This window comes from Drosophila ananassae, chromosome 3R, assembly GCF_017639315.1.
Source record: "Drosophila ananassae strain 14024-0371.13 chromosome 3R, ASM1763931v2, whole genome shotgun sequence".
NCBI lineage: Eukaryota > Metazoa > Arthropoda > Insecta > Diptera > Drosophilidae > Drosophila > Drosophila ananassae.
The window spans coordinates 27,781,567-27,796,918 of record NC_057930.1 but is presented as its reverse complement, the minus strand read 5'-3'; the positions used below and the strand labels follow the sequence as shown (position 1 = coordinate 27,796,918).

General features: G+C 38.8%; 1 protein-coding gene across 2 annotated transcripts; it reads left to right on the top strand.

The window, feature by feature from the left end:
- The first annotated feature begins 64 nt into the window (after nt 1–64).
- Nucleotides 65–1,193, top strand: LOC26513986 (protein rolling stone). Of its 2 annotated transcripts, none has more exons than XM_014906797.3 (4): nt 65–194; nt 314–457; nt 517–823; nt 902–1,190. In XM_014906797.3, exons 2-4 carry the CDS (start codon nt 388–390, stop codon nt 1,065–1,067), a joined length of 543 nt encoding a protein of 180 aa, XP_014762283.1. In that variant the 5' UTR covers nt 65–194; nt 314–387; the 3' UTR covers nt 1,068–1,190. The 2 variants fall into 2 exon arrangements, with proteins under 2 accessions (XP_014762283.1, XP_014762282.1); XM_014906796.3 differs by having other exon boundaries at nt 68–194; nt 244–457; nt 902–1,193.
- The last annotated feature ends 14,159 nt before the right edge of the window (nt 1,194–15,352 follow it).

Here is a 15,352-nt window from a genome sequence, read left to right as displayed (position 1 = left end):
ATCTGGGCAAGTTTTATCTGTGGAAGAAATTCATTTGAAATTGAGGGTGAAATTCGTTGTAAAATTTAATGGCCAACACGGAAACACCAATATATTCCAGTCCAAAACCAGAAGCTCTGAGCTTTAAGGATGAGTTCCATATGCGCCGATTTTGCCTAGACCACGAAAAACCTCTGGAGTTTCTGTATTCGCAAGTTGGTCTATTGAAATTATTCAGCCCGCCACTCATGTCCCATCTTTTAGTGGCAGTCTAAACCAAAAAGTCTAGTCTTTCTTATATATCGTTGGTTATTTGCTGGCTTCTTCCTCGCAGGGGTAATCAGTTGCATTTACTTATTTTTTTGGCACGGACATTGGTTTGTTTACTTTACTAACTGGGGATTTCTCATGTGCGGCATAACAAGTGCGACGAGTGCGATATTGCTCACTTTTTACCACTGTTCATCGGATTTTTGGTGTAGGGTACTTTTAAACTCTCAACTTTGCAATAATTATTGAACTGATTTCGTCCATTAGTACCTCCGATCCCAGTAATCAAGTTCTACTGGGCCTGCTACTGGATCACCACAGTAGTGGAATTTTTCATTGGAATCATCTATTGGGCTGTCGTATTTCCCTTCCGGGAAACGCATACTCATAACAAAGATGCGCTCGGTGGAGTGTATTTGGTTTGGACACATGGCTTGCCAACCATAGTGTTTACCATCGATCACTTTTTGGTCGCCCAACCGGCACGTTTTCTTCATTTCATATACCCCATTGGATTTTGCGTTCTCTACACTGTTTTCACCATAGTGTACTTTTTCCTGGGGGGCCTCGACGCGTAAGTGTTATGTTATTTTAATTGTATAATTAGATTTAATCAGAAATAAAATGTAATTATTATTTAAATACATTTCAGAAACGGTCGATCCTATATATACCAAGTTCTTAACTATGAAAAGCCATTAATAGCTGCCGCGTCTGTAATTCTGTCACATATGCTAGTAATATTGTTGTCTAGCTTACAGTACGGGGTATATAGATTAAGAACCTGTTGCGCTCGCAAGTACTTCAATGACCGCTGAAGTCACGGATAATGCTGAACGTGTTAAAGTTCAAATCAAGGTTTAAGATTCAATTTTTGTGGTAAAAATAAATGCATTAAGTAGCAGCTGTAGAAAAACTTGGCTGGTTCGTAAGCTTTTGTCTGTGGACTTTGGAGTGCACTCTTTCCAAGTAAACTAAACAGTAATTGAAATATCTCTACCAATATCTTATCTGTATCTAAACACAGTGAAATGTTTTGTCGCAATTTTGCGAGTATCAAGTAGAGGGCAGGAAAATAAGAGGTATAAAAACAAATTTAGCTTATTTGTCGTCTGATATGTCGGACTTGTTTTGCTGTTCTCGCACGTGTCCGGAAAATTAAGAACACTGCCGCTCCTGCTGCAACCCTATGCCCCTAGGCCCCTTCTGCCATTTGACTGGATTCTCCCCAAACATGTCCCCTGTTTTCATATATGCTCGTATCTATGAACGTATCTGGTTCTCAGTCAGTTTAATATGCAAGACTTTCCCAATTTGTTTTGATAAAGTTTCGTCCGCAATTTCGTAGTCTATTTATGTGGACTTTTGCTTAGAAATTTCCATATCACATATACTTTGTATAATTTGTTGTATTGATAGGGACCTTGTACTCTGAAGTGCCATGACCTTCTTATGACTTAAGAATCAAAGAAAGAATTCGGAGTCTTTACATTTTTTAGGAATCGACTTTTCAATTTAAAGGTCGCTTAACTGGCAATTGTATGGTTTAAATAAAATGTTGGGGGGAGAAACAGAAATGAGTTGACTCATTCAGCGACGTTTTTTCAGCCCACCATTGCGTCCCTCACTTCCCGACAACCACGGGGACCCCCATTGCATTAACTTCTGCTTCGATAAATAAACAAGTTGAGCTACTTAAGATTTAAGTTGTTGTTGCAGTTGTTCCCGTCCTCGTTGTTGGCCTGTTGTTGTTGTGAGTGGCGTGCACACAAAATTTATAGTGAATACTTTTCCCCCCATAAGCACGCCCTGGCAGCCCCTAGCTGCATTAACCCCTTCAGTCCGCAACAAAATTTTATATTACGTATACGCAACGTATGCGCATTTCAAGCATGAAACTTTTCTGCACAGTGCACAGCAGCAGCTGCGCTGCCATCCGCCCCAGTCCCTGCCCTGCGTGTTCGCTGGATAATAATAAACATATAAATGTTTATGTTAAATTAAATTGAACGCAAAAAGGCGGAAATGTTACAAAAATTGAGAGCAAAAAAAGGAACACACATTTTCGCCTTGTTGGCTCTGAAAGCAGAACACGGAATAATTGCCAGCTCCTGGCAACTGGAATTTAAGACGCTCCCTTTTAAGTTATGTTGGCTTTAACTGCCATCGTCACACAGCCCACCCACTTTTTGTGGCATTGCAGTTGGTAGCTGTCAGGCTGAGTGCAGCCATAAATACGTTAACATTCGATTAGGCGATGCCAGCTGCAACTAAGGAGCCCTGCTAAGTGGCTGCACTCTAACAGCATCCGAAGGGGGCGAGCCTCTGCTGAGGTACTAAGTAAGTGACTTTATAGGAGGGGGTGATGTGTCTCACTTCATATGTGTGGGTGCAGGGCGGTCCCCATAGTTTAAAGGGTATTATCATGCCCTGAAGCAGTAAATTGGTTCGAAAATTGAAATCACTTAAGCAACTTGATGACGGCAACAAAATCTACCCATGTTACTGAGAAAATAAAGCACTACACGCTGGACCACACACTTCGGATAGTTTCAATATTACTCGTTACATCAAATATTTAATTTCACAATATTATTTCGTAATGCTAGAAATGCTTATTGTTCTCCATGGAATGTTTCGATAGGTATTTGGTTGTGGCCCGAGGGCCCGACTCAAACGGCATTGGAATTTTATTCTTTACCAGCCCATTCAAGTGTTAAAATATGTATATGAATTTGATTGGCTGATTAAGCACACACTTTACAATCCACCCACATGTGAGTGTATACACGCCCCAGAGCAGCTCTTTTCCTCAGCCCATTTATTTATTTTTTGATTTGTATTGTCTGGCCCTGATATTTTCCCCTTTTTTGATTTTCCTCGGAAATGACGCAAATAACGCAACAAATTTAAGCCGTCGCAAAAAAATTGAAAAGCCCACTCAGCCGGAGAGGCGCAAACTGACACACGCCAATTCAAACACAAATACACCTTCGGGCTTGGGTTATTGATGACAATAGGTTGGCGAGGGCCGACAACAGGATGTTTTATATTATGCCATAGAAAAATAAAGGCAAACTCGAACACACACTCATATCCGTTCACGTACAATGCCCGTTTTTGTTGTTAGTAAAATATTATGCATAAATACCATTTAGCGGGCTGCGAACATCGGGTATTCGGAAAATAACTGAAACTTAACAGGGAGTTTGGAAATGAGGAGACAATCAAAGGAATTACGGAAATCGGTTTTATTTGTTTGCTTTTTATTAATTGTTCCAAGGTATTTAAGTTGAGCTTGACATTATAAATGTGCACAAAAGACTTTCTAATTATTTTCTAATTAAATTTGTAAAACCTTAATCTTCCAACAAAAATTAATATTTAAAGTAAATGTTTTTATTTTAGTTAATAAGTGTCTTGACTGGGTATTATTGAGTCTGATCCGACAATGAAAAACCCGTTTTCATCGTTTTTGAGAATTTTTAAGAATGAAATTTAATTGTGTTGCTCATTAATGGCACGTCGGCAGTCCGAGAGCTGGCCGGAAATATGTGATTTCCGGAAGTAAATACATATTTGTTCCATATTTATATGTTCTTATGCTGCAACGTTGTGTACATGTACATATTGCAGATTAAATGTGTGTATATATTTTAAATGATTTTCAGAGACTGAGAAGCTCACTCGATTCTTAAATAATTTAATTTTGGGTGTATAATATTTCATTCAGCAGAAAATTTAATTTAAAACGTACTTTTGAATATATATTACCAAAATGAACCAGAAATCATTGTGGATAATCTTTTATTATTCTCCTTAATATGGTCTTGTTTTGTTTTGACAGAAACACATTTTCTGAAATTACTTCCAACTTATCTTCCGGTCGCACTCCTTCCAGAACAAAGCTAATAAACTTTATTCCATCGAAGCAAATACACACATATAGGACATATCCTTCGAAATAAACGAGCATGGGGCAAGGCACGGATAAGCCAACAAAAGTCCAAAGCCGAAGCCAATCAAAGGCAAAACAATAAACAAGCATGACAATAAATAAATAAATAAATGCCCAGACAAAAGACTTAAAACGGAGAGTGCACATAGCACGAGGAGCTCCTACCCAGGATCCAGGATACTTCGAGTCGGAAAGTGGAAACTGAAAGGCCCGCTCTGTTTTGCGTGAACGGATAATGACGCGGTCTCTTCCCGCTCGGATCTCCTCACTTGCAAATGCAAACGACAATATTGAAAAAGAAGGACATCGACAGGATAAGGCAGCCTGGCAAACAAGCCGGGGTTGTGGTGCAGAAATTGATTGAATGCCGTATTAAACTTAAGCCATACGCACACACACGCTGCCAAAAGTAAACATTTATCTTTTCCCTTTTCGTTCTTGTTATTTTTCCTTTTGCCACTTTAATTTAACGGCTACTTAAGTCCATCATTTTGAATAATGCTGTGTACCAAAAGGAATTTGGGGTTGAAGTCAATTGTTGCACAAATGTTTGTATTTATATTCATATTTTGTTCAATTTGTTAGGGAAAGGTATTGTTTATTTACCAAACTTTAGGGAGGAAGAATGTTATCTGGGAATGGACATTTATAAATATTTTTTAGAAAAAGAGTATACTATTTAATTAGCACAGAACGTCTTTGTATCCAAAATGGCACAATATAGCACCCCAGAAATCCCCATCTGTTTAGCTTACCTCCTTCAATTTAACGGCTACTTTAATCCATCATTTCAAATTATTATCTTCTCGCCTGGTGGCAAAGTTGGCAAGTTCCCGTGTACGCTCAGTTGGCCACGCATCCAATGGGCTCTCGATGGGCATTAAAGGAGCGTTGATGATGGTACCTGAAAAGCAGGAGGATCGGGGAGGAGCGGCGAAAGCTGGAGTGAGCATGGACGGCCCATTAAAAGGCCACCGCACAAAACTGCTGACATCACGACTGACGGTGATGGCGATGCCGAGATGGTGAGATGGCGACGAAGTGGCTGGCTACATCAAATGGAGCTTGGGGTTGGACTCGGGCTCAGGCGAGTTAAAAAGTTGCCTTGGTAATCCTTTTGCAAAATAGACGGGATTAAGTAAAATGCTGAGCCGGAAATTTATGCAACCCAGGTGGGGAATTTTCACCGGGTGCCGGCCAGGTGTTGACCATCAAGCCCAAGTCGAATGGGAAGTTCGCCGCGAGAGCACTTAAATGTGCCACAGTGTTGCAATAATTACCGTTAAATGGTCACAGTTAAAAACACTTACAAAAAAGTCCCAACTCAATCTGGCACAGCAGGCTATCTGCTATTATCCTTGCAGCAGGACAACGGCACTGCAATATCCTCCGTGTTCTGTTGATGACGGTGATTTGTAATTTTAAGCGGCGTATGATTAACTTCGGAGAACGAGAAAAGTGAAAAGTCTTCGAATCCTTCGTGGGGACTAAGTGGCGCATGCTCCTGCACAAAGGAGTTACCCACAACATAATGCTCTTAATTAGTCTGGTGTATTTAATTAAGCTGACACTTGAATCACTTTGGCTTTCGGCTTGAGGAACGATTATTAAAGAAGTTTCAATAATTAATGCCCAATTGGATAGATTATTTAATTTAATATTTTAAATAAGCCAAAAATTTTTATTGATTCTTTCGAAGGGAAATCTTCTTGTTATTATTATAAATACCAAAAGATTATTCCTACATGGTTTTAACGATTTCCAACTCTTATTTTTGTAAATAATATATAGGCAGACAGTCTCCAGGCAACAAATAATGACTTGCCATTGAATCGGCTTGCCAAATACTACATTTAAATGAATGCTCTGGCGGTCTAAAACGGTTAGGAAGCGGAGCGGGAGAGGCTAGATAATGGGTTGGCTGATGCCTGAAGGCCGTTAGGGCGCCGCTTTAAGGCAAACCCGACCTCAGCCCACTCAAAGTCCTGGACTTGCCACCGCTTTGGGTGGCAGACAAGTGTGCACTTGTACTCATAGTTTAGCCAGCGTAAAAACATATAAATAAATATGAAAATGAAAATCGCATACAAAACCAACATAAACCAGAAGCAGTAGCAGAGGCAGTAGCTGCTGAGGCAAAAACAAGACCAACAAAAATATCTGACTCGAAAAATTGTCCTTGTTGGTGTTATTAATGTTGTTGTACTTGCTGTCTGAGTGAGCACGAGATGCCGTCGACGCTGCTGCAGCTGCCTCTGAACTAAAGTGCCATGCATTTGAAATTTTTAAGCACAACACTGCGTATGATCAACGTGTGTGGATGCGGGTGTGTGCAGTATGTGTATGGGTGTGTGTGAATGTGGTGGCTCGGTTGGCTGAGCTTCGTGGCAACGGATGGCCGGCGGAGGGCGGGGGCGTGACTATGTGGCACTGCACATGAAATAATGACAACAGCTATAAAATTTTGTTGGCTTTTTGCGACACAAGCACAAGCCCCAATGTGGCCCATGTTCCAAAAACTGTAATCAACAAAATAATTTTTAACATAGAAATATTTTCGATACCATTTAATGAATGTAAATTACTGAAATAATAGAAACTAAATAGATTTAAGAATAATATGCATATTACACAAACAGAATTGTTCAGTTTCGGGAAAATATTTCGCAAACGAATCGGATTCTGGGAACACAGGAGAAACGCATTCGCTCAAGTGGCTTTTTGACGCTCGGCGTCTGCTCCTCCTGCTCTTAACACAGAGCTGACTGTTGTTATTGTAGGTTATTTCCCTTGCCCGACCGTCTTGAATTATTATTCATGAGAGCTTTAATTTATGCTGCAGTTAGAATTAGTGCGCTTTGCATTTTTGCGCTATCTTGCCGGTTTGTACATACACCCATGATTATTTATGTACATATATGTGGGTGTGTTTAGTTTTCATTGCGGAAGTACTTAAAATGGCATTAATACTTTTATGACTTGTGGCCCAGGAAATCTGCGGTCAGGTGGTGCCACCAAATATTCCCATTAAATATTCATATCCATTTCATTGCGAGAGTGTGTTTGTGCCCTGTTTGTGTCTATATGTGGAATTGGCTTGAATTCGTAATAAACCGATTGTGTATTGCATTAGGACCATTAGTAGGGAATACTATTTCTGTAATTACCTTGATTTAGAAAGTTACGGGATTAGGTATATGTATTTATTATGTGACAGATCAAATTTAAATCGAAAGGAAATTACCCTAAAGCGAGCTTAGAAACATATATTTAGTAGTGTTTCATGTTGCTAAGTAAATTCAAAATTTATTCGCCACCCTTATCGTTGTTCATGTTCAATTAGCTTCGTAGGCTGCAAAAAATAAGGGAGTCGAGCCAAGGACTGGCAGGAATTTTTGGCATCCGATGCCAAGAGCAGTCACATTATTCCCTGATTCACTCCCCCTATATATTTCATTACGCCATTCACTGGCTCTCCCCCCGAAGTTTGAGGAGCTACTTATGGCCATTTTCTTGTAGCCAATTTCCATTTTAGTTTGAGTGGCAATCAGTACTGGGATTTGTTGATGGCATTTTCATGCTTATTTTTATTTCCATTATCTTCCTTTTATTTGTTTGTTTTGCCTCTACTGCTTCAAATGAACAGTGAACGGCTCTTCATTTCGATTGACATAAACCGAAATTTGCATACGCAATACACTGCCTCCCCCATCCCCTAGCCAAGTCCATCAACATCAAAACATCAGCAGCAAGTTCAGAGATCTCCAGTAGAAATGTCTTCACTTAAGCTTCCCCTCAGACCCTCAGATGGAGGATTTTCTTTAGCTACGCCTGCGCTGCACTCGCTTTGCATTTTTGCGCTGCTTGTTTGAAAACTAATTAAAAGTTTAAATGTTTGTAATTAGCGTCGAAATAAATGTCTGCCTGCCACATTATAAAATTAGTAAATTTTATGCCCAACTTTCGCTGCAGTCAAAATATACGAACTGAAAAAACAAACGCCAACCCTGTCCTGGGTGTCTGTTCTTCCTGCGATGCAGTAGCTTTTATTTCGCAATTTCCAGTTCAGTGTGGTTTGGTGGCTTTGGCTTGGCTTTTGCCAGTTAGGATCTCAGCTGTTGCTGTTAAAGTATAACTCTTTGATTTCTGCATTGAAAAATTTAAGTAAATAAAACTATACTTTTCCTGTAATCTTACTTCAAAGAAAATCGTATCTTGAGCCAAATGTTTAATATTATATTCGGTTTAGGCGTCCTTCAAATATTTGTACGATTTTTATGTCCTTCTCATTCAATTTGATTGAATTTCGCCTGAGAAAGTCATTTGTAGAAAGATCGAAGTTTCTTGGCCATAATTCAACCGCAAATTATTCGGTCCCAGGAGTAAGTACGGCTCAATCACCGACAAGCCAGCCCATAAGTCAATACTGTCCTTGGGTAACTGAACAAACAGGTTATTGAAAGGGGTGGTGGTCGGCAACGGGCACCACGCCCCGTCGGTACATTCAATCAACAATAAAAACGCACACGCTTAATTAATTTAACCCGAAAAGTCAACCACGCGAAAAGTTGACGAATGACAAAAGCACAGTCACCGGCCGTGGGTAGGACAACTACGAAAATATTGGAACAATATCCTCAACCCTGTCCCGACCTTTGCCCTCTTATCCATGACTAAAAAAAGATTTAACAATGACAGACAACGGTAACAAGTTGTTTTTGATTTCGTTTTCGGTATTACTTGTAAAGTAAAAACGTCGTTAGCCTGGGCACGGGCACAATCAGACCTTTGTCTGTTTCCTCGGGCATAAAGGGTCTTAAAAAATATAATTGCTTTGAAAAATATTGCGTATTTTTAATGCCCACTATGAACATTTTTGGGCCAAAAGCGAACAAAAACGAAACTAATTTTGAAAGGTTGACTTTGATGCAGAGTCAATAATACCATCGGATAACTGTTAATAATATGTCGAAAGGGAACGAGTCACAAAACCTGAATTTTTTCCCGTTTTAAGGCTATATTATTATTAACAGTCATCCGATTATTACACTCCCCATCGATCCCCATCAACATTTTGCCCCCACGAATTCGATACACTTTTTTTGGGGCCAAACGTTGAGGGGGATCGATGGGGACGGCTCTTAGATTGTTTTGAATTATTCTAGATGAAAATTGGATGTCACTTCGTTTGCTTTCAATTAAAATTATGTTTTATATTTAGTAAAAAATCCAATAAGCTTGAGGTAATTTTGAATCAAATTTCAGATCAAAGCATGATCGAAGTGTTTGGCTAAAACATATCAAAACAAGAACTCATTGAAGATATACTCCTAATAAAATATTTTAAGACTTAATACATATTCTGCGCCGAGTGGCTCAATTGTTATACATATTGAAGTTGTTAATACATTTTTAATAGCTTGCCGTAGTTAATCTCAACACTCTAATACAAAGTACGATTCCTGCAGTATTCAATTGTCTTTCAACGAGCTTAAGTTTCCGCACATTCGCGTAGACTAATCTAAGCGAATGCAAAGCCGCCAACATAAACTCATTAGCCCAAAATTCATCCTTAACTGGGGAAGCCGATTGAGAGTGTTAGATGGGCCGAGAGTCCAATTGGTCAAATATTCAATATGCGCCTGGCGAACGAACGGCCAACACAACATCAGATAAACGCAATACAGCGTCGCTTAATTAAGGTTTAGTAGTCAACCCATCGCCTGTCGTGCCACCCCTTGACCCACCCAATGCCATACACCGCACACCGAACACAGAGAACTCAATGTAATTATGTGCTAAGTGCTCCAGGCCCCGGGCCAAATTTTGTTCCATATCGGACAATTGTGGAATGTTTGACGAAGAATGTGAGCTGTGTTATTTGAACTAGAAACTAGTCAGCGGAATTAGAACAAAGATTTGCATCTGCATTGTAAACCATAACCAGGTTTTAAATTCCATGGGAAATCAACTTTAAAATGATAAGTAATGGATCATGTTTCCACATTTATTTTTAATATTAGGACTCAGTTTAAAACAAGATGCATTTTTTCCTTCTGATTTCAAGCCAATATATACTATACTTTCGTTTTGTGGCCTTCTTTATAAAGTGCCCGACATATTGGTTTAATGAAACTTATTTTCCCCAATTTTTTGCAATTTTCTTTAACGGGCTTACCCCTAGCAGAGCTCAGCCCCTGCAACTCGAGCCTCCCACTCCGAATTGCTGGCTCAGCAGGAGACGATGGCGCTGACCAGAGGGCTGCGGGCGGGTTAAATGTCGTCGTGGCTGTCGCTGGAGCTGTGTTGACCGGAAAAACGCGGGAAATTAAGGATAATGTAATTTATTGATGCATTGTAAAAGTTAAGCTCCAGTCGCCGGTGGTGCTGGAGCCTCTGCTTTCCAGTATAAATTACAATTTGACAGAGAGGGCAACTACAGGGGAATGAGAGTCCAAAGTCAGCAAAGAACGTAGCACAATCATACGGGCTGATATTGAAAGAGCCATAAAATCGAGAAGTGGCCACTTAAATTGTATCAAAACTTATTATTTTTAATGAAGTATATTCAATATTAAATCCATGTGCCTTCGAGCAACAAAATTACGAAAGGATACATTTTCAATACACTAAAAGTATTTGACAGAAATCTAAAAAAAAAAAAGTTTGAGACTTTATGCAAATTCTTCATTTTGACCAAAATGCATTGAAAATTGGTTAAAAGTGATATGAACCCAATTGGGGGAGGAAGGTTAAATCTTTTCTGTGAAACCGAAATTCTTTCCGACCAAACAATCAACACTTGTCAGTATCTGCACAAGTCACACGCACAAGTACAAAAGTGAACAAATATTCTATGGCTTTCGGCATTGACCAAACAAACATATTTGCCGAAATGCCTTCGCCTTTAATTTCGAAAGACGTCTTTGGCATTGGAGGCGTTGGGTCTTACTCCGTCTATTTATAACCCCAAGCCCTGCCCATATATCCGGAATCCTCGAAAGCTCACCCGCACACAAAGTCCTCGCAAGGAATGCCAGCAGCTAGTGGCAAGTGTAAGTGTGGCGCATTCCAGGCGTGTTGAAACTGTAAAATAGAGGCTACCATCCCCGTTTCCGCCACACCCCAAATGCAATTGCAGTTTGTTACACGCATACACATATTAGATGAGTACAGTTAGGTACAAAAATTTATGCAAATTTCTGTGTGTTTGTCAGTGTAGTTTGAAATATATATATCAGTGGGACACTTGAACTTAAGAATTACCAATCGATTAAATTTAAAAAATACTTAATAAATGAAAAGCCAACAAGATAAAGGATATACATTCGTTTCCTCTACTGTGCCACTCTTCACATGCTTAATCTGGAAATCCTTTTTGGTCTGCTCACACAAACACCATATAACTAACAAGGAGGCGACGACGAAGATGCTCCTTGCCTCCTCGTATTTTAGGTTATATGTGCTGTGAGCTAGCTTAGCTGTTGGAGATTTATGGAGGAATTCCTAAAAGAAATCCAAGTCAATTACTTGCTTAATTATTTCCTTTGAAATTTATTGATTTCTTTCGCTTCCCCCTTGGAGCACACAAGGAATTTTTGCTCAACACGCTTCGTTTGCTATTTGTTTTGTCTTGGAAATCGGCAACGCTACGAGGAAATGTGAAATGAAATGAGAAAATCAGCAGCAAGTGTGTTTCGCTTTTGGCGTTTGACTTTAGTGTCGTCTTATTGAATATCGTGTATACAAAAACTACTTCAAATAAATATAAATTATGGAATCAAATATAAAAAAAAACAGTTTGAACTTTAAGCACGTAATTTTTTATGGTTATATTTTCTTGAAACTTAAAAATTCCTTTTATTTCCTTAATCACTCTTTTAAGTTACAAACAAATAAACAACAAGCAAATACATTTTATTAATACAAAAGTGAGTTTAAAGTTGATCGAAAACTTCGAGATCCTTTGTCTTGGCCCAAGTGTACTTTGGTTTGTTCAACTGTGCGTATGAGTAATATGAAAATTGACGTGCTTTCACCTCAATGCGTTTTAGTTGTTGAAAGCAATTTGTTTTTGAATTGATGTTGTTATTTACTTGTTTTTATGCAGATTGATTATTTCAAAATTCCACTCATGGCCATTTTAAAGTAGTTTACTTCTGATGGAGGACTTTCAAGCAGACGTGAAGCCCACTTGGTGCCTTTTCAGGACAACAGAAATGATTTCCGACAAAAAAGGGGAGTCTGGCATATAAACTCCAATTATTCTGGGTATTTATTGTGTGGCCTGAGCCTTCAGACAATATCAATACACCATTGCAAATGTACTTTATTTATTTAATCATATTTTTTACTACTTAACTATCTTAACTAATAAAATCATTATAACGATGTTCTTAAAATAAAAAAAAAATGGAATTGATAAGTGAATCCAGAGTTGCCCAGACACAACACAATTGTTTTCATGGACAGGTTTTAGCTCTATTTTTTGGCATTTTTTTTTGTACGCTCCGCGGCAATGACTACGGCAACAGCCACAACGAAAATCTCTTTATTGGATTATCCTGCAAAATTTACGCGGCATTAAAAGCGGCCAAACGAGTCCCTTTGCCCGCGCCCCCTGGGGTGATCTCAGTAAGTGTGTGTATGTGTTTGCGATTCAAGGGGTTAAGCACAAGGTAGCCAGCTCGTGAACAACAAAACGAGAGAAACATTTATTTACATTTTTAAGGTCGTCGTCGTCCGCGCTTCCATTAGTTCACAACAACGAGCACCCAATCCGACCCCATCAAAAAAGTGAAAATAAAGGCAAAAGAATCCATTAGCCCTGCACATATTTCCCAGGCATTCGTTGCTTGGAGCAATTTAAAGTTTTAAGCCCATAAAACGGCCTGAAAAAAATGAACAAATTTTAAGGGCGCTGGATTAAAGCTTTTACTGAGAATAGAAGGTTATTAAAATGCTGTTAAAAATTTTAACCAATATCCAACAAGCTGCAGTGAAAACTCTATGTTTTCAGTAAGCTGCTTTTTCCTAGAATTGGGTAATTTGAAAACCGTTTTAATTTAAACAACTACGGAATGTTACAAAATCCAAGAAAACAAGTCTATGGGTAATTTAGCATTTGTTTGGCTGCAAGAAAAACAAAATTTCAAATAAGAAACTTGTAGTATTTCATACATTAAACTAAATGGGAGTACCTGCTGGTATAGACCACATAAATACTTTATACAAATTTTCATTAAACATATGCACCTTTCTATTTTTATTTAAGGAAATGTATTCTATAAAAAAAAGTAATCAGGAAAATATATGCCATTAAAGGTAATGTGATTAAATTGTCATATTCTATTTAAGCAGTTAGCATAAGGACCAAGGTTTATGCTGTGCTACTCATTACTTATTATACCAAAAAGGAACTCTTCACATGTCAATACCAAAAAAGCTACCATAGCAACTATTATTTAAATTACATTGACTGTAAATCTAATGAATGGGAGCGAGTGCAGGAGAACATATGGGAAAAATCAAAATACAAATGCATATTTCACAAATTTAATACGTGCCTGATGAAAAATTGAGCTTGGTAACGAACTTATTCGTACACCAATTACCCTACAGATATGAGAAGTTAATAATCCAACTATATACAAGAAGTAAACTATAATTAATATAGGCAATATATATAAGCAGAACGTATTTTATTTCTTAAAGCATTGCACGGTACTTTTGAGGCAGTGCAAGAAAACATGCGTAACAAAAATAAATATAATGCCAGTGAAATAAAAAAATTCTTTTGTTGCCTGCAGCTGCATTCATACAAAGGGGAGCTGCTTCTCTCTAGAACCCCTATGCCCCCTATTCATCCCTTTTTCGTCAACGCTGAAAATCACGCATGACAAAATGCCAAAGTGCCAACAACAACAATATTTATATTCGACATCACCAACCAAATATTCGAAGGAGTTCCAACGGGGCGTCCCATCTTTTCATTTTTTCGGCCACAGCAGCCATGACTTTTTACAATTTTCATATGAAATGAACCATTAAATTGAATTGGCATTAAAATTATGTGCATGCTCGTGACCAAAACGGAAAATATAGGGAAACGCCCAGTGAGAAAGTGAGGGGGAGATTTTTCTAGCTTTTGGCACTTTGCATACGACTAACCGAACCCATTCGAGTTCGAGTTATTTGCATTTTTATTACAACAACTGCGAAGCATTTGGAGCTGCCAATAATAGAAAAAATACGAAAAGGGAAAAATTCAAATAAATGTTTGTTAAGTATTTTTGAATTGAGTTTCATGCACACTCGCACATACATTCATACACGCATTAGGCAAAAGTGAATAGAAAAACGTTTAGGTCCATGCACCTGCTGCTTCGCACAGCAACCACACAATATCGGAAAATGGAAAAATTCTTCGGGCCATGACAACGACAGATGTGAGCATAACAAAGGTAAGAAAATATGGCAAAATCACAGGGCATCAAATATTGCGAGCAAAAAATTACAAGGGGAGAACTAGAATAGTTTGCATGAATAGTTTTGGATCAAAAACCTCATTTCAGAATTTTTGTATTTATTTAATAAAATATGAACTTACCTCTCAATCTAAGTATAAGCTAATTGGACCTGGCTTCCCCCTATTTGCCTTTAATTTACTGCTCTCGAATACGCATAAGAGACGCAGTGTTTGGTCAACGATCGGTTTCCTTTTCCTTCCGTTTCCCGAAAGCATTTTCCTGCCCATCAACTGCGGTTGGCAGCGCTTCACAGTTCGTTCGACTGTGGCGTTTCCCTCGGGCCGCCGCCCTTTGTGGTTTCGATTTTACGATTTCCTCGCACTAGTTGCAGGCATCGCGTGTCTCTAATGACCCGCGACATGGACGTTTTCAAAATTTCGGGCCACCGCCTCCTTTTCCATATTGCACTGCAGCTGACATAAAATTGCCATCGCAGTACGGACAAAACAGAATGGTATTCCAGTCCCTGCCCTGGTATTGCAGTTTATTGGTTGGCAGTACTAATTCCGAAAGGGCTAGAAGAAGTTGGTCACTCAAACGCAGACATTGTGGACTCATCCTTTTAAGTGGCGCAACAAGAAGATAAGGACAAACGCTGTACTCTATTTACCCTTAA